The 22,784-nt window shown below is 36.5% G+C and overlaps 2 protein-coding genes across 2 annotated transcripts; both read left to right on the forward strand.

Moving 5' to 3' along the window:
- Positions 1 to 362: 362 nt before the first annotated feature.
- Positions 363 to 1,923, forward strand: LOC127788204 (acetylajmalan esterase-like). Its single transcript, XM_052316314.1, has 5 exons — positions 363 to 540; positions 629 to 841; positions 944 to 1,092; positions 1,205 to 1,478; positions 1,563 to 1,923. Exons 1-5 carry the CDS (start codon positions 363 to 365, stop codon positions 1,781 to 1,783), a joined length of 1,035 nt encoding a protein of 344 aa, XP_052172274.1. The 3' UTR covers positions 1,784 to 1,923.
- Positions 1,924 to 2,247: 324 nt separating this feature from the next.
- LOC127788205 (acetylajmalan esterase-like) lies at positions 2,248 to 20,904 on the forward strand. The gene is made up of 12 exons (XM_052316315.1): positions 2,248 to 2,510; positions 2,684 to 2,886; positions 14,897 to 16,585; positions 16,884 to 16,922; positions 18,002 to 18,236; positions 18,383 to 18,482; positions 18,588 to 18,660; positions 19,529 to 19,654; positions 19,743 to 19,955; positions 20,062 to 20,210; positions 20,325 to 20,598; positions 20,684 to 20,904. Exons 7-12 carry the CDS (start codon positions 18,651 to 18,653, stop codon positions 20,902 to 20,904), a joined length of 993 nt encoding a protein of 330 aa, XP_052172275.1. The 5' UTR covers positions 2,248 to 2,510; positions 2,684 to 2,886; positions 14,897 to 16,585; positions 16,884 to 16,922; positions 18,002 to 18,236; positions 18,383 to 18,482; positions 18,588 to 18,650.
- The last annotated feature ends 1,880 nt before the right edge of the window (positions 20,905 to 22,784 follow it).

Here is a 22,784-nt window from a genome sequence, read left to right on the forward strand (position 1 = left end):
AAATCCAATTACAATTAGGAAAACAAGCTCTATATTAACCTATACATACTTGGATTATAATTTAAAATATCCTAAATTGAAAATATACATAATTCTAGTGGAATTTGGATTATAATTTAAAATAATCAAAATTAAAAAAATATATAATTCTAATAGAATTTGGATTTCAAATAATCCTCTATAAATAAACCCTTTGGTGAAGTCCTTAGCCACATTATTCCAACAACAAAAACTTCTCTATTCTCCTTTTCTCTCGAGCTATGGCAGCCAATTTTCAATCATTTGTTTCCTCTTTTTTGCTACTAATATTCGTGTCCTTCACGTTTCTTCCTTCTGACCCAGTTTATGCTAATCCATTGTTAATGTGTCATTTTGATCGAATATACCAACTAGGAGATTCAATATCCGATACAGGTAATTTAATTTGTGAGAGTACGATTGGTGCTGGAACACCGTTTGCTAAGCTTCCTTATGGGGAGACTTATTTCAAGAACGCAACTGGACGTTGCTCGAATGGATTGTTGATGATCGATTATTTGGGTATGTAATTTTTTTTTTTTTCTGTTCGCACTTAATTTTTATCTTACTTAATTCATTACTCAAATTATGTACTCTAAATTTTTTGCAGCAACGGCGACAGGCTTACCTTTCCTAGACCCGTACCTGAATAAGAGTGGTGACTTTGGACATGGAGTAAATTTTGCCGTTGCAGGCTCTACAGCACTGCCCGTGGAATTTCTAGCCAAAAAAAATATTTCAACTATGGTTACACGTAGTTCACTTGATGTACAACTTGGTTGGATGTCTACACATTTTAACTCTACTTGTCATAACGAAAGAGGTTAGTGGCTCTACTAAATTATACGTTTTTATTAATATAAAATTTATTGAATTGTTGTAGCGAGATATTTTTTAGTTATGCATTGGTGGCCTTTATTAACAGATTGTTTGGAGATGCTTAAGAGTTCCCTTTTCATGATTGGAGAGATTGGAGGTAATGATTATAATTACGCTTTATTGGGAGGTAAAACTATGGAAGATATAAAGGATATCATACTGGATGTCGTAGAAACCATTACTGAAGCTGTTAGAGTGAGAAGCTTTCCTAAACCTTATTATATTTCTATTTTTTCTAAAGCTTATCTAAATCATTCTTTACTACTTTCTTCGAATATAATTGTTTTTTGTGTTTGTGTTTGCGTAGACTGTCATTCAATATGGAGCTGTTCGAGTGGTGGTTCCTGGTAATTTTCCAATAGGTTGTTTTCCACTTTACCTTACTGTTTTTAAGACCAACGACACGACAGCCTATGACGAGCATCACTGTTTGAAAGAACTAAATGGTTTGTCAATCTACCACAATAATCACTTGAAAATGGCCATTGAAGAGTTAAAGCAAGAATTTCCTAACACTGTCATTGTATACGGTGATTACTATAATGCTTTTGAATGGCTTTTCATGGAGGCCCCACAAATTGGTTAGTATCCCTTCACTAGCATTGCAAATTCGAGATTAGTCATAAGATGGCTAGTTAACAAAATTTATTTCATTATGACAATAGGATTTGACGACGCATCTCTCCAAAAAGCATGTTGTGGCATTGGAGGTGAATATAATTTCAATATGTTCAAAAATTGTGGAGCTCCCGATGTACCTGTTTGTTCAAACCCAGACGAATTCATCAGTTGGGATGGGGTGCATTTAACGCAACATGCTTATCTAATTATGGCTGGAAGGCTTATTGATGACATATTACCCCAACTTCTTTGCAATTTTATTTAGATGAATTTCAAATTAGTTAGAATAGAATAGATACAAGACTTGACGATGATGAATTTATTTAATTGAATTTTTCATTCTTTGTTTTTAGTATTGTTGATAGATATTGGAAATTATAAAAGTCGTACTCTTGTTTATTCACTGTGAAATTTGGACTTATATTAATTTTAATTTTTTTTTGTTTGTATTTTAAATATATTATGCTATTTAATATAATAATAATAATATAAAATTACGTAATAAAATTGAGAAAAAATAATAACAAACTTTATATTATATATTTTATTCTTTCTTCTCCTTAAAAAAAAAAAATGAAATCAAAGATTTGTATTTAAAGTGATAGTTTTATGTCAATACGTTATTTCTATATCAACGTCCAAATTCCAAAAGGTCAAAATTGACCTTTTGACCCTTTTATTTTAATACAAACTGTGGCTCATGAAAATGAAACGAAGGGAGGCCATACCGATACCCATACCCATACCCATACGGACGTGATGTTGAAGATCTTCAAGTCTGGCCAAGAAGACTGTCACTTTCCCGTGAAACCTGCATTCAATTCAATTCAATTCAATTTACCCTTCAATTCTTCAATCTTCTCTTTCTCTTCTTCAATTGCCCCTGCAAGAAAGAAAGAGAAAAAACCAAGAAAAAATATCTGGGTATCCACCTCCAGATTCCCCTCGCTTTCGATTGTTTTACGTCTTGGTTTCTTTTGTTTCATCCTGGGGTATTTTTCTCATCCCATACTACATTTTGTTCTGGTGTAATCCATTCCGGTTTGGATAGAATTAGAGTTCAAACAATTTAGAGTTGGGTTTTACTGCAATTTCCATCTCCTTTTCTCTACAATTTGTTTCTCGGCCGTGTTGAATCTGATCAATTACATCCGGGCTTTGCTAGGTCTTCCCTGACCGGATTCTTTCCCCCAAAATGGTGAATCTTGGTTTGATTTCAGGGAGCAAGTCTGGGAAATCCGTGAAATTGAGTTTCAGAATCGCTTATTACACTCAATGGGGGGCAGACTCTTCTGGTCTCTTCTTCTGAACCGGTGCTTGGTTCATGGAGTGTTAAGAAAGGCCTTGTGTTTAGTCCTTGTCATGAAGGTGGTATCTACATTTTGTCTAGATGTATGGTGTTTACATGATTGACATTTTCTACTAACTCCTGATAAAAGGGGCTAAGCAATACAGCATCATATTTGAGGGTGTTGATATCTACAGTTTTCCTCCTGGGGCTTAAGTCATACCGAGTCATAATTGAAGGGATGTTCATGTAATTAAGTCATTATTATTAATTCGTTTTTGAATTACGAAGTTCCTTGTGCATGACAGAATGAGAATATATAGAATATAATAGAATTATTTATGCTCTGTTTGTGTACTAATAAGTTACAACTAAATCCTAAGAATTGAATAGAATGGTTATATTTCTAGTCCATTTGTATCACATGATTTTTTATGTTGGGTGGTTTAAAGAGAGAGTTTCCTTTGGGATGAGAAACAAAGATTGAGAGTGTTATTGCTGCTTAATTGGGAGATTTGATTTCGTAATCATTCCTTAGGCTGGTTTTATTATGTGTTTTTAGCCAGAAGATATATATACTGCACTTTCCTTCCCTATGACGAGATTCCAACTTTGGGTTTGGAAGCCTGAACAGATATTGGTGTTCACTTGAATTGGCAAAATATTAATCATTTAAAGACTAAGAATTAGCTTCAAAAGCAAAATATAAGCTGCTAATACAAAGATGGAACCTGGAATTTAACAGAAAAAGGTAGAATTTGGAACCTAGAAGATGCACTTGGGAAATTTAAAGTGATAGTGTATATCAATACGTTATTTCTATATCAAAGTCCAAATTTCAAAAGGTCAAAACTAACCTTTTGACCCTTTTATTTTAATACAAACCGTTGCTCATGAAATGAAGGGAGGCCATACGATACCCAATGTTTTAAAAATTAGATAGGATATTGAACTAGTCTATTAACTAGCAATTGGTCCAATCGGTTGAACCGAAGTGATCTGACTAGATGATGTCATATATATATATATATATATATATATAGACACACACATATACAAGACGCCATTGTTATTAAAGATAATTCATGTCTTGTAATAAATAGTTAATAAAAAATTATAATTAATCATCCTAAGAAAAATAAATAATCAATAATATCAATATAATTATAATAATTTTAACTAAAATCATCAATATAGTTAATGGAGTGGGAATGATTGCTTAATAGGACATATAGATATTAATTAATAAAAACCATCAAAAACGTTTAGCAGTCTAAGATGTCCAGAATACACAATCTAGAGAATTGAAAATGATTTAGAGACAATAATCAATAATATCAATATAATTTTAACTAAAATCATCACAAGACGTGTCAAATGCACAAATCCAACAACATTAATCATATCTCAATATCAAAGTATTCTTAAGTAATGTTGTTTGACAAACAACATCCAATACAAACACAACATCAATCAATCCTCAATTTCAAATTATCTCTAAACAAAACAATTTCAAACTCATAAAGGAGATTGCAACCAATCTTCTTCATTATTTTCATCTTCCTGTAGTAAAGCACCACCTCTGCCATCTTCATTGTCTTCATCAAGTACCATAACTTCAGCTTCTTCATTGTCTCCATCATTTTTGTGGATGTTCTTCAATCATACTCTCTAGCTCATCAATGTCAAGTTTGCCTTCTTCCACTTCTTCTAATATCCAAAACTCAATTTTGTCAATTGATTCATAATCAATAGGGTCATAAGATCTTTTGTCAACTTTAGACCTATAAAAAGTAAAGACAATCACCAAATCATTATTTGAAAATAAGAACAAATAAAATAAATAAATTCTTGTATAAAATGGTTTTGTACCTATTTTGCAAATGCAAATTGTAATGAACATATACCAAGTCATTGAGCCTTTGACGCTCTAATATGTTTCTCTTTTAGTATATATATGCTCAAACACAGTCCAATTACATTCACATCCAGATGAAGAAGATGTTTAACTAAGAATTCTTATCACCAACTTTTGCAAGGTTGGTGCATCATGACCAAAGATCTTCCACCAATCATTTAAATAAACAAACACAAATCAATAGAATGCATTAGATAATAGATATCAAATTACAAGTTTGATAAGTAAATTTTAAATAACAAGTTTAATTTATACTTATCGGGTCTGGTAGTCCTGCAACTTGTGATAGCCAAATCTTGTGAAAAACCTTTCTTTTTATCTCTAAAACATGGAATCTTATCAACTAATTTTTGCTTGTCAATTACATTTAAAACTCCTCTCATAATTTTTGTGCTTTTTGCAAGAATTTTATTGATCATACTGAAAAACTAGATTGAACCAATATGCTGCAGCATGAAGATCATGGCATAACATTCTATCCCATCGTCCCTTGATCAATGCGGTATAAGGCTTGTACAAACTCTTTCTTCCTTTGAATAAATTTTTTATCCCTTTACAAGCCCTATACATTCCATCATAAACATACCCTAATGATGGTTTTTCATCAGAATCACAAATGCGCAAAAGGCATATCAAATGTGTCATTATTCTGACAAAGATCAAGCTATTGTTCCAAAATCTTTCATCTAAAACAATTTTCTTAATTTCTCTACCTTTTGGTATCTTAAGAAATTTCTTATAGCCATCACTTACCACCAAAGCTTGCAGGTGATCTTTGTGATCATGTAAACTCTTCGATGCAATAAATGTTGTGGCAAAATGAGTAGCTCCTGGAGAAACTATCTCTTTCCAACTAGGTGTCATCCTCAACCAATTTAGGGTCTATTTATGATTGTAGATGAAAACAGTGACCTTTAAAGCTAAAGTAGCAACATTTTTCACATCATTCATCTTTGACATATCTTTGATAATCAAATTGATACAATGAGTAGCACATGGAGACCACCGAATAGTAGGATATCTCTCTGAAAGTTTCCTCCCAACAGCTTTATAATTAGCACCATTGTCTGTCACCATATGAACCACATTATTTGGACCAACAAACTCAACAATTTATGCAAAAAGATTACATAATATTTTAGCATCCGTTATGAAATTTGAGGCATCAACAGACTTGATGAATGATAAGCCCTTTGAACAATACACCAAAAAGTTAATCAACGGCCTTTGCCTAGTATTTGTCCATCCATCACCCATAATTGTGCATCCGACTTTAACCGAATGTGATGGAAAAGAATCAATAATTAACTTCACTTGTGTCTTCGCATCCCTCAATAAATTAACATGCAATGCATGATAAATAGGAGCCTTGTATCCATGACCCATACTAGCTATTTTGTCAACTGTTTTTTGAAAAAATGGAGAATTCACTGCATTTGTCAGAATACACGCATCATAAAACCATAAAGCAATTGCCATGTCAGTGCCATGCCATCTTTCTTTACTTTGCACACAAGCCTTAATGGAAGGTTGTTTAGAATCTTGAACTCCATACTTGAAAAATGATGTCATCTCTCCAGCTTTTCTCTTCCCTTTGGAGGATGCAAAACTACCACTTTTACCATCTTTAGTTGTAAAATGTTGGATCTCTTCAATCTCATCATCATCATCAAATTGAGGCCCACTCTTCTTTTCTTTTGCCTTTTGCAAGTTTTCAAAAACCTCACATCTCTTGGAACTTTTTTATAAGAGTCAACATTTTCTTTCATTTCAGCTAGATTTTGTTTCATTCTATTAATGCCTCCTCCTGCATTTTGTTTTTGACAAGAAGTACATATTAAAACATTCTTTCCTTCAGAATTTTTTTGCTTCAGTAACATATCTCCATGCTATGTCTTTTTACAACTAATATTACACAAACAAATTAATTAATAGGGAAAACCGCAATGAAACTAGCAACAAAATTCATAATTCATAAACAAAGAAAATAGCTACAACAAATAGCAAGCTTTAATTACAGTTTTAGTAACAAAATTCCACACAATTGAAGGATGATTCAAACTTTAATTACAGTTTGAGTAACTTTAATTATAACATAAATGTTGCAACGAAATGGAGAATGATTCCATGCAAGAAAATAACCACAAACCCAAGAGAAGCCAACATAGGTTCTTTTTGAAGAAGGTAGAGGAAGGAAAAAATAAAGTAGGACATAAAAACGCAACCCCAACCACACTTATATTGCATAAAATCTTAGCCCCAAGTAATTGTAAATTTCAAAAAAGAAAAAAAAAAAGAAAGAAAAAGAACCAGACAAATCTCTTAAATGAGAAGCACGAGCAACGACAAGGTACGATGACGAGAGGAGAAGTGTAGCGACAAGGTGCGACGACGAGAGAAGGAGTGTGGTGAAGTGCCGTGGCGAGGTGTAGACGTGCAACAACAATGGAACCAAGAAAAAAAAGATTCAGAGAAACTGTTGCGAAAGGCCAAAGCAGCAAAAAAAAATGAGAAAGGTAAACTGAATCCCAGCTAGCCCAAGTACCAACTAAAGTAATTAAAAAATTGGGGTCAATCCAATTCCCGATTTTGATCTGATTCATTGAGTTACTCTAATTTTGACCAATTTAAATGAAAGTTAACAATATATATATAATCAGATTGGATGTCAGACTGGTTCCGGTTTAACCGGAAGGTCCGATCCGATTTTTAAAACATTGCAGATATCCATGCCCATACGGACGTGATGTTGAAGATCTTCAATTCTGGCCAAGAAGACTATCACTTTCCCGTGAAACTTGCATTCAATTCAATTCAATTTTCCCTTCAATTCTTCAATCTTCTCTTTCTCTTCTTCAATTGCCCCTGCAAGAAAGAAAGAGAAAAGCCCCCATGGACGTAGCACAGATGGTTCACAGGGTAGAAGATTGCACCCAAGGATGCAGGTTCGAGTCATGGCAGCCGCAGTGTGGGAGTTTCATTTTCTTGTGGAGTGGCTCCTTATGGGCACTATGCACTGTGCCTCCTACCTTGGGGGCCGCCGTGTACCGTGATTAACCCCTTCCACGTGCATGGGGTAGTGTGTGGGGCCCTTAAGGTGAGGGATTTCACCTTTTGCACCCAAGAAAGAGAAAAAACCAAGAAAAAATATTGGGGTATCCACCTCCAGATTCCCCTCTCTGCCCTTCGCTTCATCACAAATTCTGAATCATTTACTTCAATTTGTTTCTCTTTCTCTTTTCTCTACAATTTGTTTCTCGGCCGTGTTGAATCTGATCAATTACATCCGGGCTTTGCTAAGTATTCCCTGCTCGGATTCTTTCCCCCAAAATGGTGAATCTTAGTTTGATTTCAGGGAGGAAGTCTGGGAAATCAGTGAAATTGAGTTTCAGAATCCCTTATTACACTCAATGGGTGGCAGACTCTTCTGGTCTCTGCTTCTGAACCGGTGCTTGGTTTATGGAATGTTAAGAAGGTGCTTGTCATGAAGGTGGTATCTACATTTTGTCTAGATGTATGGTGTTCACATGATTGACATTTTCTACTAACTCCTGATAAAGGGGGCTAAGCAATACCCATCAAATTTGAGGGTGTTGATATCTACATTTTTCCTTCTGGGGCTTAAGTCATGCCGAGTCATAATTGAAGGGATGTTCATGTAATTAAGTCATTATTATTAATTCGTTTTTGAATTACGAAGTTCCTTGTGCATGACAGAATGAGAATATATAGAATATAATCGAATTATTTATGCTCTGTTTGTGTACTTATAAGTTACAACTAAATCCTAAGAATTGAATAGAATGGTTATATTTCTAGTCCATTTGTATCACATGATTTTTTATGTTGGGTGGTTTAAAGAGAGAGTTTCCTTTGGGATGAGAAACAAAGATTGAGAGTGTTATTGCTGCTTAATTGGGAGATTTGATTTCGTAATCATTCCTTAGGTTGGTTTTCTTATGTGTTTTTAGCCAGAAGATATATATACTGCACTTTCCTTCCCTATGACGAGATTCCAACTTTGGGTTTGGAAGCCTGAACAGATATTGGGGTTGACTTGAATTGGCAAAATGTTAATCATTTAAAGACTAAGAATTAGCTTCAAAAGCAAAATATAAGCTGCTAATACAAAGATGGAACCTGGAATTTAACAGAAAAAGGTAGAATTTGGAACCTAGAAGATGCACTTGGGAATTTCCGTCCTTCTTAATTTCCACATTTAATTAAGATGAAGGCTACGTTTAATATTTGCAATTTCTTAGGTGGTGGCAGTCTCCACCTCCCCTCTCCCCAACACACACACACACACAAGACCAGCCTGTTAGCCTATTTTGCATAAGGGTTTTCGGTACCAGAAATCAATGCTTTAATAAATAAATTATTGAGAACACCTCTTTCATACTTCTCAGCACTTTAATGCCCCCATGCGTCAATGGTTGCTAAAACAAACCTCCCATGATTCTTTCAAATTGGGGAACCTCATGCATTAGGCATGCCATATATTGCATTCCTATGATTTCCTTTAGCTACAGTTCTTGATTTAGTAGCCTAATTTTCTGGATTTATGTTTATGTTTGCCTTATGCTGTCTTATTGTTGGGATGGATTTGGAAAGTTCCTAAAGTTGTTAGTTCAATGCCTGAATTTTAGTTAAAACTTCTGTCATTCTGTGGTTCAGACAGGTTCGGATGATCTCCCTTTTAGAAGTGCCTTTATAAATGTCATCTTCCACAAGACTTGGAGCTTGGATATTGAAGGATCCTCAGAATAATTTTGGTGAGAAATGTAATCTCAATTCAAAGTAACTGGATTTTTCCTTCTGACATTTGTCTCTGGTTTGGAATCACCATCTGCTTTGATGTGCGTTGTTCATTTGTCTCTGGTTTGGAATCACCATCTGCTTTGATGTGCGTTGTTCATTTGTCTCTGGTTTGGAATCACCCTCTGCTTTGATGTGTGTTGTTTGCATGTTAACATCATAAGCAGATTCAGTCATTGTTCATTTCAAAATTTGCTGCCCAAGTATGGAAGAAGTATCATCAGGAAGATCTCTATCCTGGATGATATTACACAATTCTCTGCAAATAGTTGGGTACTTGCTGATTTTCAGGAAGATTTATTTTTAATACGTGGAATTTATTTTAAGATCTATTTTTAATACATTGAATTTATCAACTGTTGACTTCCTTAATTTCAGCACGTATATGTGTACATTTTCCCTCTTTTTTATAATTAAATCCATAATTTCTGCATATTTATGTAATTATAAGTTCTGTAATATTGGGGCATTGGAAAGTTCAGGAGGCACTTAAACTTAATTACATTGGTGAATCAATTTGGCAAGCAGATTGCATTATGCGAAAGGATGATTTTCCTATTAAATATCCTTTTGGCTGTCCACATCTGGCATAAGTTGTGATGTATTAATTATTTTATTTTATTTTTTTAACTTCTCCCCCCCCCCCCCCCCCCCCCCCCCCCCCCCCCCCCCCCAAAAAAAAAGAGAAAAGAAAGAAAACAGAGAGAAAAACACGTTGGTCTTTTTTCTCTCTTACCAGATAGTTCACATACAGATACGTAACTATAGCAAGGCAAGGATCTTTTCCTTAGAGATTGGTCAAAATCGAGACCCAATTGTTGACTTCTCAACTAGCCAACCAAGTTACATTCTGCTTTGAGATGGAATGATGCGGGTATGCTGCTGATCAGAAATCTGTTCTGAGTTGCCTTACCATCAAGTATAAAATGAAAGGAAATGGTCCCATTCTGTTAATTTGTTTTGTTAGGAAATGGCTTGGCCAGGCGCTGGTGTGGCAATCCCCGTGTTCTCTGTTAGATCAGATGCTGATCTAGGAGTTGGAGAGTTCCTTGACCTGAAGTTAATTGTAGACTGGCCTGTTGAATCTGGATTTCATTTAGTTCAGCTGTTACCTATCAATGACACATCCGTTGATGGGATGCAGTGGGACTCATATCCATACGGGTAAAACATCATACGTAATATGTTTGACAAGACTTCAGAAGTTGCTTGCTTTTAAAGTTTTTTCTTTTCCCCTCAGGAAGTGGACTTTTCCCTTTGTAAACCATTGAATGTAGTGATATGTGATCTTTATTTGTGTTACTTTTACTGATCCCACGTGACATCTTACAGAATATCACAATTGGCTCAAAATTGTTTGTAGGGCTGCAAACGGACCTGAGGCATGTATCTGGCTGTTTTTGCTCTCTAGGTTGCAAGAAGCGTGTACGCTTGGCTCAGGCATGAGTCTTTCCAATAATTTGTGTTTTCTCTTAGCTTGGCTATCAGATTGCATGCCTGCAAAACTTATATGCACTGTTAGATTTTATGCACATCTTTTGGGAATTCCAAATCTTAGTCATCTCGACTTTCCATGCCCTAATTTTTTGTGGTTGAATAAATGAGGGTAGTGATTGATTAGTTTTTTTTACTCAAATGTGGCACTGAAAAGCAAGTTGGATGTGTCATGCTGCATCAAAACACATTTCATAAGTGCACTGGTGCAGACATATGATTACTTGATTGCTTGTAACTTTATCTTTCATCACATTTTTATTAGCCTTCTTATAATTTTCTGTGGCAAAATAGCAAATGTGACCTAGCTTAGGCTTGCTAAGAATATGAATTCAGAAATAGAGATGGATAAATAGCTTTGTCTTGTTGTTCAGTGACTTTAGTGCACCTGAATAATCATTTTTCGTCATCGTATGATTTGAAAATATTGTAATCTCTTATCTGTCTTGTTTTTGGTCGTGCAGCTCCCTTTGAGTATTTGCATTGCACCCATTGTACCTGAGAGTGCCGTTTCAAATTCTATTCCAGAGGAGATCAAGGTGGTCAATGTAACCGCCCCGCTGTTTGTTTAAGCGTGGATAACCTTGCCTTAGAACTGTATATATCATGGCCTTTATTTATTGCACATTTTTTATGGGGGTAGGTTGTATTTTACCACCTTCCTCGACAATGGTATTCCAAGGTGCAGGAGACTCGAACCAGGTCCAATAGACCTGTGGACTTGACCAAGTATATTTTAATTTCACCTTCTGGAGAACCATGTGTATTGACTTGTGCTAAGTAGATGATCTTCTGTCTTATTTTTTCTTTTTCTAATTTCTATGATGCCTGCTGCAGCATGGAATTCAAAGGGCGAAAGAACAGCATGGATAGAAAGGTATTCCATTCTTGAATTGTATAATTAATATGGCATTATGATGGCTCATGATAAAGCCCTTGTTTGATGATTCTGTGATTCGCAAGCACTGGTAAGTATTTGTTTGTCATGTACACTGGGGATTCCCAACTTATAATTGGGAGGAGATGTCAAATGACAATTATGCCTGGTGGCGTGCCTGCTTAACATAGGTTTTTTTCTTAGTATTATAGTTCCTTTCTCCAATGGCTTCTTGGTTATATGATTTTTTTTTTACTTGAATAGGATGTGCTTCTATTAAATTTCTTATTCTTGGTTATATGGGATTACTTCCTTCAATCCGAATCCCAATAAATTTGTGATTAGCCTCCTTCTCCCAAATCTTAAGAATGTGGTTTTTAGGGATAAACCTAATCTCGTCAAATTCATTTAAGATTACCATTCTTAGATGATATATAAAAAGACATAATCCTAAATTGAGGATTATATCTAAACTAATATAACTAGATAATGATTTCCTTTGTAGAATAAATAAACATCCTAGAAAAGAAAAATAAAATGCTAAAAAATGCTCATCTAATTATGCTAAAAAATAAAATGCTCAAAAGAGCTTCTCCAAATCCAATTGCAATTAGGAAAACAAGCTCTATATTAACCTATACATACTTGGATTATAATTTAAAATATCCTAAATTGAAAATATTCATAATTCTAGTGGAATTTGGATTATAATTTAAAATAATCAAAATTAAGAAAATATATAATTCTAGTAGAATTTGGATTTCAAATAATCCTCTATAAATAAACCCTTTGGTGAAGTCTTTAGCCACATTATTCCAACAACAAAAACTTCTCTATTCTCCTTTTCTCTAGAGCTATGGCAGCCAGTTTTCAATCATTTGTTTCCTCTTTTTTGCTACTAATATTCGTGTCCTTCACGTTTCTTCCTTCTGACCCAATTTATGCTAATCCATTGTTAATGTGTCATTTTGATCGAATATACCAACTAGGAGATTCAATATCCGATACAGGTAATTTAATTCGTGAGAGTTTGATTGGTGCTAGAACACCGTTTGCTAAGCTTCCTTATGGGGACGTGATGTTGAAGATCTTCAAGTCTGGCCAAGAAGACTGTCACTTTCCCGTGAAACCTGCATTCAATTCAATTCAATTCAATTTTCCCTTCAATTCTTCAATCTTCTCTTTCTCTTCTTCAATTGTCCCTGCAAGAAGGAAAGAGAAAAAACCAATAAAAAGTATCTGGGTATCCACCTCCAGACTGCTTCTGGCTTCATCACAATTTCTGAATCACTTGCTTCTGGCTTTTGATTGTTTTATGTCTTGGTTTCTTTTGTTTCATCCTGGTATTTTTCTCATCCCATACTACATTTTGTTCTGGTATAATCCATTCTGGTTTGGATAGAATTAGAGTTCTAACAATTTAGAGTTGAGTTTTACTGCAATTTCCATCATCTTTTCTCTACAATTTGTTTCTCGGCCGTGTTGAATCTGATCAATTACATCCGGGCTTTGCTAGGTCTTCCCTGACCGGATTCTTTCCCCCAAAATGGTGAATCTTGGTTTGATTTCAGGGAGCAAGTCTGGGAAATCCGTGAAATTGAGTTTCAGAATCCCTTCTTACACTCAATGGGGGGCAGACTCTTCTGGTCTCTTCTTCTGAACCGGTGCTTGGTTCATGGAGTGTTAAGAAAGGCCTCGTGTTTAGTCCTTGTCATGAAGGTGGTAACTACGTTTTGTCTAGATGTATGGTGTTCGCATGATTGACATTTTCTACTAACTCCTTATAGAAGGGGCTAAGCAATACAACATCAAATTTGAGGCTGTTGACATCTACATTTTTCCTCCTGGGGCTTAAGTCATGCCGAGTCATAATTGAAGGGATGTTCATGTAATTAAGTCATTATTATTAATTCATTTATGCTCTGTTTGTGTACTCGTAAGTTACAACTAAATCCTAAGAATTGAATGGAATGGTTATATTTCTAGTCCATTTGTATCACTTGATTTTTTATGTTGGGTGGTTTAAAGAGAGAGTTTCCTTTGGGATGAGAAACAAAGATTGAGAGTGTTATTGCTGCTTAATTGGGAGATTTGATTTCGTAATCATTCCTTAGGCTGGTTTTCTTATGTGTTTTTAGCCAGAAGATATATATACTGCACTTTCCTTCCCTACAATGAGATTCCAACTTTGGGTTTGGAAGCCTGAACAGATATTGGGGTTGACTTGAATTGGCAAAATGCTAGTCATTTAAAGACTAAGAATTAGCTTCAAAAGCAAAATATAAGCTGCTAATACAAAGATGGAACCTGGAATTTAACAGAAAAAGGTAGAATTTGGAACCTAGAAGATGCACTTGGGAATCATATAAAAGTATGTTTATGAAGTTGTGGGACTAGTTCCCCCTGCCCCACCCCCGAACTTGAAATATGTGTACAGATATTCTACATTTTTCAAATTCTGAGAGCAAAGTTTGGATTAACTTTTTCTGAGAGTATGTGTCTCTTTTAGTATATCAGTCCTTCTAAATTTCCACATTTAATTAAGATGAATGGTACGTATAATATTTGCAATTTCTTAGGTGGTGGCAGTCTCCACCTCCCCTCACCCCAACACACACACACAAGACCAGCCTGCTAGCCTATTTTGCAGAAGGGTTTTTGGTACTAGAAATCAATGCTTTAATAGATAAATTATTCAGAACACCTCTTTCATACTACTTTAATGCCCCCATGCATCAATGGTTGCTAAAACAAACCTCCCATGATTGTTGCAAATTGGGGAGACTCATGCATTAGGCATGCCATGTATTGCATTCCTATGATTTCCTTTAGCTACAGTTCTTGATTTAGTAGCCTAATTTTCTAGATTTATGTTTATGTTTGCTTTATGCTGGCTTATTATTTGGATGGATTTGGAAATTTCCTAAAGTTGTTAGTTCAATGCCTGAATGTTAGGTAAAACTTCTGTCATTCTGTGGTTCAGACAGGTTCGGATGATCTCCCTCTTCGAAGTGCCTTGATAAATGTCATCTTCCACAAAACTTGGAGCTTGGATATTGAAGGATCCTCAGAATAATTTTGGTGAGAAATGTAATCGCAATTCAAAGTAACTGGATTTTTCCTTTTGACATTTGTCTCTGGTTTGATATCACCATCTGCTTTGATGTGTGTTGTTTGCATTTTAACATCATAAGCAGATTCAGTGATTGTTCATTTCAAAATTTGCTTCCCAAGTATGGAAGAAGGATCATCAGGAAGATCTCCTCCTGGATGATATTACACAATTCTCTGCAAATAGTTGGGTACTTGCAGATTTTCCGGAAGATCTATTTTTAATATGTGGAATTTATTTTAAGGTCTATTTTTAATACATTGAATTTATCAACTGTTGACTTCCTTAATTTCAGCACATATATGTGTACATTTTCCCTCTTTTTTATAAGTAAATCCATAATTTCGGCAGATTTATGTAATTATAAGTTCTGTAATATGTTCAGGAGGCACTTAAACTTAATTACGCCAGTGAATCAATTTGGCAAGCAGATTGGGTTATGAAAAAGAACGATTTTCTTATTAAATATCCTTTTGGCTGTCCACGTCTGGCATAAGTTGTGACGTATTAATTATTTTATTTTATTTTTGTAACTTCTCCCCACTCCCCCCCCCCCGCCTCAAAAAAAAAAAAAAAAAAGAAAGGAAAGAAAACGGAGAGAAAAACATATTGGTCTTTGTTTCTCCCTTAGCAGCTAGTTCACATGCAGATGGGGTAAATATAGCAAGGCAGGGAACTTTTCCTTAGAAATTGGTCAAAATTGAGTCCTAATTGTTGACTTCGGAAGTTGCCTGCTTTTAAAGTTTTTTCTTTTCCCCTCAAAGTGGACTTTTCCCTCTGTAAACCAGTGAATGTACTGATATGTGATCTTTATTGGCGTTACTTTTACTGATCCCACGGGACATCTTACAGAATATCACAATTGGCTCAAAATTTTTTATAGGGCTGCAAGCAAACGGACCTGAGGCATGTATCTGGCTGTTTTTGGTCACTAGGTTGCAAGAAGCGTGTATGCTTGGCTCAGGCATCAGTCTTTCCAATAATTTGTGTTTTCTCTTAGCTTGGCTATCAGATTTCATGCCTGAAAACTTATTATCACTGTTAGATTTTATGCACACCTTTCGGGAATTCCAAATCTTAGTCATCGACTTTCCATGCCCTAATTTTTTGTGGTTGAATAAATGCGGTTAGTGATTGATTAGATTTTGTTACTCAAATGTGGCACCGAAAAGCAAGTAGGATGTGCCATGCCACATCAAAACACATTTCATAAGTGCACTGGTGGAGACATATGATTACTTGATTGCGTGTAACTTTATCTTTCATCACATTTTTATTAGCCTTCTTATAATTTTCTATGTGGCAAAATAGCAAATGTGAGCTACCTTAGGCTTGCTAAGAAAATGAATTGAGAAATAGAGATGGATAAATAGCTTTGTCTTGTTGTTCAGTGACTTTAATGGACCTGAGTAATCATTTTTCATCATCATATGATTTGAAAATATTATAATCTCTTATCCCACTTGTTTTTGGTCGTGCAGCTCGCTTTCAGTATTTGCATTGCACCCATTGTACCTGAGAGTACATGCCCTTTCAAATTCTATTCCAGAGGAGATCAAGGTGGTCAATGTAACCATCCCGTTGTTTGTTTAAGCGTGGATAACCTTGCCTGAGAACTGTATATATCATGGCCTTTATTTATTCCACATTTTTTATGGGAGTAGGTTGTATTTTACCACCTTCCTCAACAATGGTATTTCAGTGTGCCGGAGACTCGAACCAGGTCCAACAGACCTGTGGACTTGACCAAATATATTTTAATTTCACCTTCTGGAGAACCATGTGTATTGACTGGTGCTAAGTAGATGATCTTCTGTCTAATTTTTTCTTTTTCTAATTTCTATGATGCCTGCTGCAGCATGAAGTCCAAAGGGCGAAAGAAGAGCTGGTTAGAAAGGTATTCCATGCTTGAATTGTATAATTAATATGGCATTATGATGGGTTATCATAAAGCCTGTGCTTGATGATTCTGTGATTGGCAAGCACTGGTAATTATCTAGCAAGAAATAACTGGTTGCCGTTGGTTACACCAACAAAATTGAAGTATTTGTTTGTCATGTACATTTTGAAATATCTGGGAATCCTGTACCATTCTTCTCTCTCTCTCTTTAACAAAAGATACTGCTGCGTGCATTTTTTCGGTTCCAGTTTTGTTATGTGTAGGATGTGGATTATGAGGCTACCATGGCCACAAAGCTTTCAATTCCGAGAAGGTTTTTTTTATCTTGAGAAGGATACGATACTAAACTCAAATTTTTCTCTGAGACTGAGGTTATACATTTACAGCATCCTCTTCTATTGTGGCTAGAGTATATTTATTTTTGCCCTTCAAACTTCCTCGTTGGGTATAGTTCACTCAAATGTTTATTTAAATCTCAATGCAATTTTTGACTCTTCTTATTTATCTGTCTCTATGTCTGATTCTTCTCCTTGTCTTCTTGGGGCACTGGACAGGATTGGCTGAATCCTTGTCCAGCATTTTGTTCTCTCCGGGATTTTTTTGAAACATCAGACAACAGTCGATGGGGTCGATTTTCTTCTTTTTCAGATTTTCTTCTTTTTCAAGAGAGAAGGTGCATATACTTTAGATCTTCCTTCAATGATTTTGATAGTAGACTGTTGTTGTTATTGGTTTTGGTCAAATAAAAGATGTTCCTACGAAATGGTTTGTTAAATAAGGTCATGTATTTTTGCAAGTAGACTGATCTAGGAGATTGGGACTCCTCACTTCTAAATTATAATCCAAGACATTCCCCCCCTCCCCCCTCTTTCCTCTTTATTCAGCTTGAGAAGCTTGTGTCAAAGGACAGCATCCACTATGAAATAATTTGCTTACATTATTATATCCAAATCCAGTTGCATTTACAAGCAAGTCCATCCATCAGTCTTAACTTATCCGTTTTTATGTACCATGCATGGCCCAAGTTGGCAATAATCCTGTTACTTTTCTTTTATTGTTTAAATGACGGTTGGCAGAAGCTGCAGAATATGCAAGAAAGAAAGGAGTGGTGCTGAAAGGAGATCTGCCTATTGGTGTTGACAGAAACAGTGTGGATACGTGGGTCGACCCAAATCTGTTCTGGAGGAACACATCTACTGGGGCACCTCCTGATTATTTTGATAAAAATGGGCAAAATTGGGGATTCCGACTTGTAATTGGGAGGTGATGTCAAAAGACAATTATGCTTGGTGGCGTGCCCGCTTAACACAGGTTTTTTTCTTAGTATTGTAGTTCCTTTCTCCAATGGCTTCTTGGTTTCTTAATTTTTTTTTTTTTTACTTGAGTACTGTATGCTTCAATTAAATTTCTTATTCTTGGTGTCTTATACATATGGCAACGTATTTCACTGCTTATAGGATTGATCACATACTTGGATTCTTTAGGATCTGGGAGCTTCCAGAACATGCAATGACGGGTCTTGTTGGGAAGTTTCGACCCACTATTCCTTTATCTCAGGTCCTTAGCACCACCAGAACATGCAATGACGGGTCTTCTTCTTCTTTACATTTCTGCAAGGCATTTATGTCATTCATCCGTGGGCACACAATGTTCTCACTGTAGGAAGAGCTTGAAAGAGAGGGACTGGGACTTTGATCGCCTGAGACGTCCATATATTCGGCAGGAATGTTTACAGGTTTCTTAAATTTCTTCTCGGAGATACAGTTAAATATTACTTGTATCTTGTAACTTTCCTTTCCTCTTGAATTTGGGGATAAATTTGGTGCTTCTTGGATGCCCTCAACCTCAGTCCAAGTTAACTAAGTCACTCTCAGCATTGCTATCTTAAGCAATAAACTTGAATATGATATGGGATTACTTCCTTCAATCTATCGATAATCCAAATCCCAAAAAATTCTTAAAAGATTACTTCTCCTAAATCTTAAGAATGCGGTTCTTGGGGATAAATCTAATCTCCTCATATCCATTTAGGATTACCATTCCTAGATGATATCCAATAAAAAGACATAATCCTAAATTGAGGATTATATCTAAACTAATATAAATAGAGAATGATTTTGTTTCTAGAATAAACATCCTAGAAAAGAAAAATAAAAATAAAATGCTCAAAAATGCTCAAAAAGGCTTCTCCAAATCCAATTATAATTAGGAAAACAAGCTCTATATTAACCTATACATACTTGGATTATAATTTAAATTATCAAATTGAAAATATACATAATTCTAGTGGAATTTGGATTATAATTTAAAATAATCAAAATTAAGAAAATATATAATTCTAGTAGAATTTGGATTTCAAATAATCTTCTATAAATAAACCCTTTGGTGAAGTCTTTACCCACATTATTCCAACAACAAAAACTTCTCTATTCTCCTTTTCTCTCGAGCTATGGCACTCAGTTTTCAATCATTTGTTTCCTCATTTTTGCTACTAATATTCGTGTCCTTCACGTTTCTTCCTTCTGACCCAATTTATGCTAATCCATTGTCAATGTGTCATTTTAATTGAATATACCAACTAGGAGATTCAATATCTAATACAGGTAATTTAATTCGCGAGAGTACAATTGGTGTTGGAACACCGTTTGCTAAGCTTCCTAATGGGGAAACTTATTTCAAGAATGCAACCGGACGTTGCTCGAATGGATTGTTGATGATCAATTATTTGGGTATGTAATTTTTTTTTTTTTCTGTTCATACTTAGTTTTTATCTTACTTAATTCATTACTCAAATTATGTACTCTAAAATTTTTGCAGCGATGGCGACGAGCTTACCTTTCCTAGACCCGTACATGAATACGAGTGGAGACTTTGGACATGGAGTAAATTTTGCAGTTGCAGGCTCTACAACACTGCCTGTGGATTTTCTAGCCAAGAAAAATATTTCAACTATGGTTACACATAGTTCACTTGAAGTACAACTTGGTTGGATGTCTACACATTTTAACTTTACTTGTCATAACGAAAGAGGTTACTGGCTCTACTAAATTATACGTTGTTATTAATTAATATAAAAGTTATTGAGTTGTTGTAGTGAGATGTTTTTTATTTACACATTGGTGGTCTTTATTACCAGATTGTTTGGAGATGCTTAAGAGTTCCCTTTTCATGGTTGGAGAGATTGGAGGTAATGATTATAATTATGCTTTCTTGGGAGGTAAAACTATGGAAGAGATAAAGGATATCGTACCCGATGTTATACAAGCCATTACTGACGCTGTTAGAGTGAGAAGTTTTCCTAAACCTTATTATATTTCTATTTTTTCTAAAGGTTGTCTAAATCATTCTTTACTACTTTCTTCGAATATAATTGTCTTTTGTGTGTGTGTGTTTGCATAGACTGTTATTCAATATGGAGCTGTTCGAGTGGTGGTTCTCGGTAATTTTCCAATAGGTTGTTTTCCACTTTACCTTACTGTTTTTGAGGCTAACGACACGACAGCCTATGACGAGCATCATTGTTTGAAAGAGCTAAATGGCCTATCAATCTACCACAATAATCACTTAAAGAAGGCCATTAAAGAATTAAAACAAGAATTTCCTAATGCTGTCATTGTATACGGCGATTACTATAATGCTTTCGAATGGCTTTTCGTGGAGGCCCCATATATTGGTTAGTATCCTCTTCACTAGTATTGCGAAGTAGAGATTACTCATAAGATGGCTAGTTAATTAAATTTATTTTATTGTGATAACAGGATTTGATGACACATCTCTTCAGAAAGCATGTTGTGGCATTGGAGGTAAATACAATTTCAATCTATTCAAAAATTGTGGAGTTCACGAGGTGTCTGTTTGTTTAAATCCAAATGAATTCATCAGTTGGGACGGGGTGCATTTAACGCAACATGCTTATCTAATTATGACTAGAAGGCTTGTCGAGGACATGCTACCCCAACTTCTTTGCAATTTTATTTAGATGAATTTCGAATTAGTTAGAATATAATTGTCGACGTTCAATTTCGGCCGACCGTGATTCGTTTTGGGCCGCGGTGAGTCAATCCAAAAATACCGAGAAGAAAGGAAAAAACCCCCCAAAATTCCAAGCATGTACACCAGAATCTTTAGGTGGTTCGGCCAGAACGATGCCTAGTCCACGACCGCCGTCTGATTATTCTCTCAGAGTGGCGATATCTAATTATTCCTCCTGTCCCTGCCCCTCATGGTCTCTCTGACTCTCATTTATACTGAGGGGCTTTTACAATTCAGATAACATATAAAAATACAGTGATTGTATAATGGGGGACAAACAGTTCTTATCGCCTTCACAAGACCGGGAGTGGGATCCTCATTACGAGGGGCATGGGCTGTTACAGATAAAGTGATCGGACCCTACCTCTGACTTCTCAGCAGCTTTGCCACTCATGCGAGCTGGAGGTTTTAGGCCGGCGACCTGGATGGTCCAGCGATCTGGAGGATATTTTAGGAGCTCGTTAGTCGATTGCCTGGAGCTCGTTGGGGGATTATCGGGAGCTCGCCATATGCTAGCTTTACGAGTTCCAGATTTTTGGTGGAGGCTGGACTTTCCTTGACGAGGCCGTCCGGGCCTTCTTGGCCTTGGGTGATTGGGCCGGTCTATCGGACCGAGTCTGGCCCATGCGGGGTGATGCGGGAGATACATATAACATAAGCCCCCCAGTTAGCGGCGCGATCTTCGCGCTGGGAACTGACGCGTGCCAACTGTTCTTCCATCCCTCCGACTTCTACCCAATTACTTTAAGTCTCGTCGTTCCACGCAGCACGCTTTGTCGGCAGCGCATTTAATGCGCACCCCCTCATTTCTGCGCATGATTACGCTCGTGGGACCCACAAGCTGTTGTGCGGCCGCTGGATGCGGAGCATGTGATAAGTCGTCATTTGATCCGACGGTTGGGATGGACCAGGCCATCAGTATAAATAGTGGGGAGTGTCCACCCGCTTCTTCTTTCACGCTATTTTGAAACTCCCTCAAACCTTTGCCTCCTTGCTTTCTCTTTCCTCTCTCGAGGCCTCCATTATCGCCGTGCTTTCAAACGTCTGCCGTTCTCGTCCGGTGCTTGGTACGAGTCTCCATTCAGACGTCAGGCGCAGCTTTTAGGTAAGTTTGTCGTGACTTTCTTTTTCTTCTTGTGAGGCCGTCCACCGTTGGTTAGCCGTCGGTGGTTTCTCTGGCTTCGTCGATTGATGTCGTTCTCATTTTTGGAGAAACGGCACGATTTAGTTTGGCGTTTGCTGGGCCTTTGGGCCCAATGACCTTAGGATTAGCTTTTCATGGAACACCGGGCTTGCGGCTGTAGCCCCTCCGCCTTAGGCGGTACCCCTTTGCGAAGTGCTCGGCCTGGAAGACCTAGGGGATGTTTTTTTAGGGTTTTTTTTCTAGATTCTTGAGGTCTGGTTCGCGACTTGCGACCTGACTGTTCTCTCTTTTCCTTTGTAGATGTCCGACCAACACCGTGGAAATTCAGGTCAAAAGCGCTGCAATTATATCGTAGGAGAAAACGACACTTCGAACTCTGAAGATTGTCTCATTATGGAGGGCCAAAATCTTGAGGGTGCGAGCTCGGGGTGCAGGGAGGTCGCCGTCCCGACCTCTCTGGAAACCGAGCTGAAGGTTCAAGATCAGATCGCTGGTGGGAGTGCTGATCTTGCGGTCTTCAAGAGATTCTCATCCAAGGCCAAGCCTCACGAGGTGATGACTTGTGCTCAGGAGTTTCGTCTCCCCAGGACCTGCCGAATATACATCCCTACTTCGAGCTCCCATGCAGCCTACCCGCCAGTCAATTTCGTAGCTATTAGCCCCCAACACCTCGAGTCCGGTTT

The sequence above is a fragment of the Diospyros lotus genome, chromosome 13, assembly GCF_014633365.1.
Source record: "Diospyros lotus cultivar Yz01 chromosome 13, ASM1463336v1, whole genome shotgun sequence".
Classification (NCBI taxonomy): Eukaryota; Viridiplantae; Streptophyta; class Magnoliopsida; order Ericales; family Ebenaceae; genus Diospyros; species Diospyros lotus.

Bases quoted from the DNA above. Each gene is read 5' to 3' on its own strand.
- LOC127788204 (XM_052316314.1), top strand. From the start codon at position 363: ATGTGTCATTTTGATCGAATATACCAACTAGGAGATTCAATATCCGAT. The intron at 541-628 runs GTATGTAATTTT...AATTTTTTGCAG, and splicing joins GTTGATGATCGATTATTTGG to CAACGGCGACAGGCTTACCT. The intron at 1,479-1,562 runs GTTAGTATCCCT...TTATGACAATAG, and splicing joins CATGGAGGCCCCACAAATTG to GATTTGACGACGCATCTCTC.
- LOC127788205 (XM_052316315.1), top strand. The intron at 20,211-20,324 runs GTGAGAAGTTTT...GTGTTTGCATAG, and splicing joins CCATTACTGACGCTGTTAGA to ACTGTTATTCAATATGGAGC. The intron at 20,599-20,683 runs GTTAGTATCCTC...TTGTGATAACAG, and splicing joins CGTGGAGGCCCCATATATTG to GATTTGATGACACATCTCTT.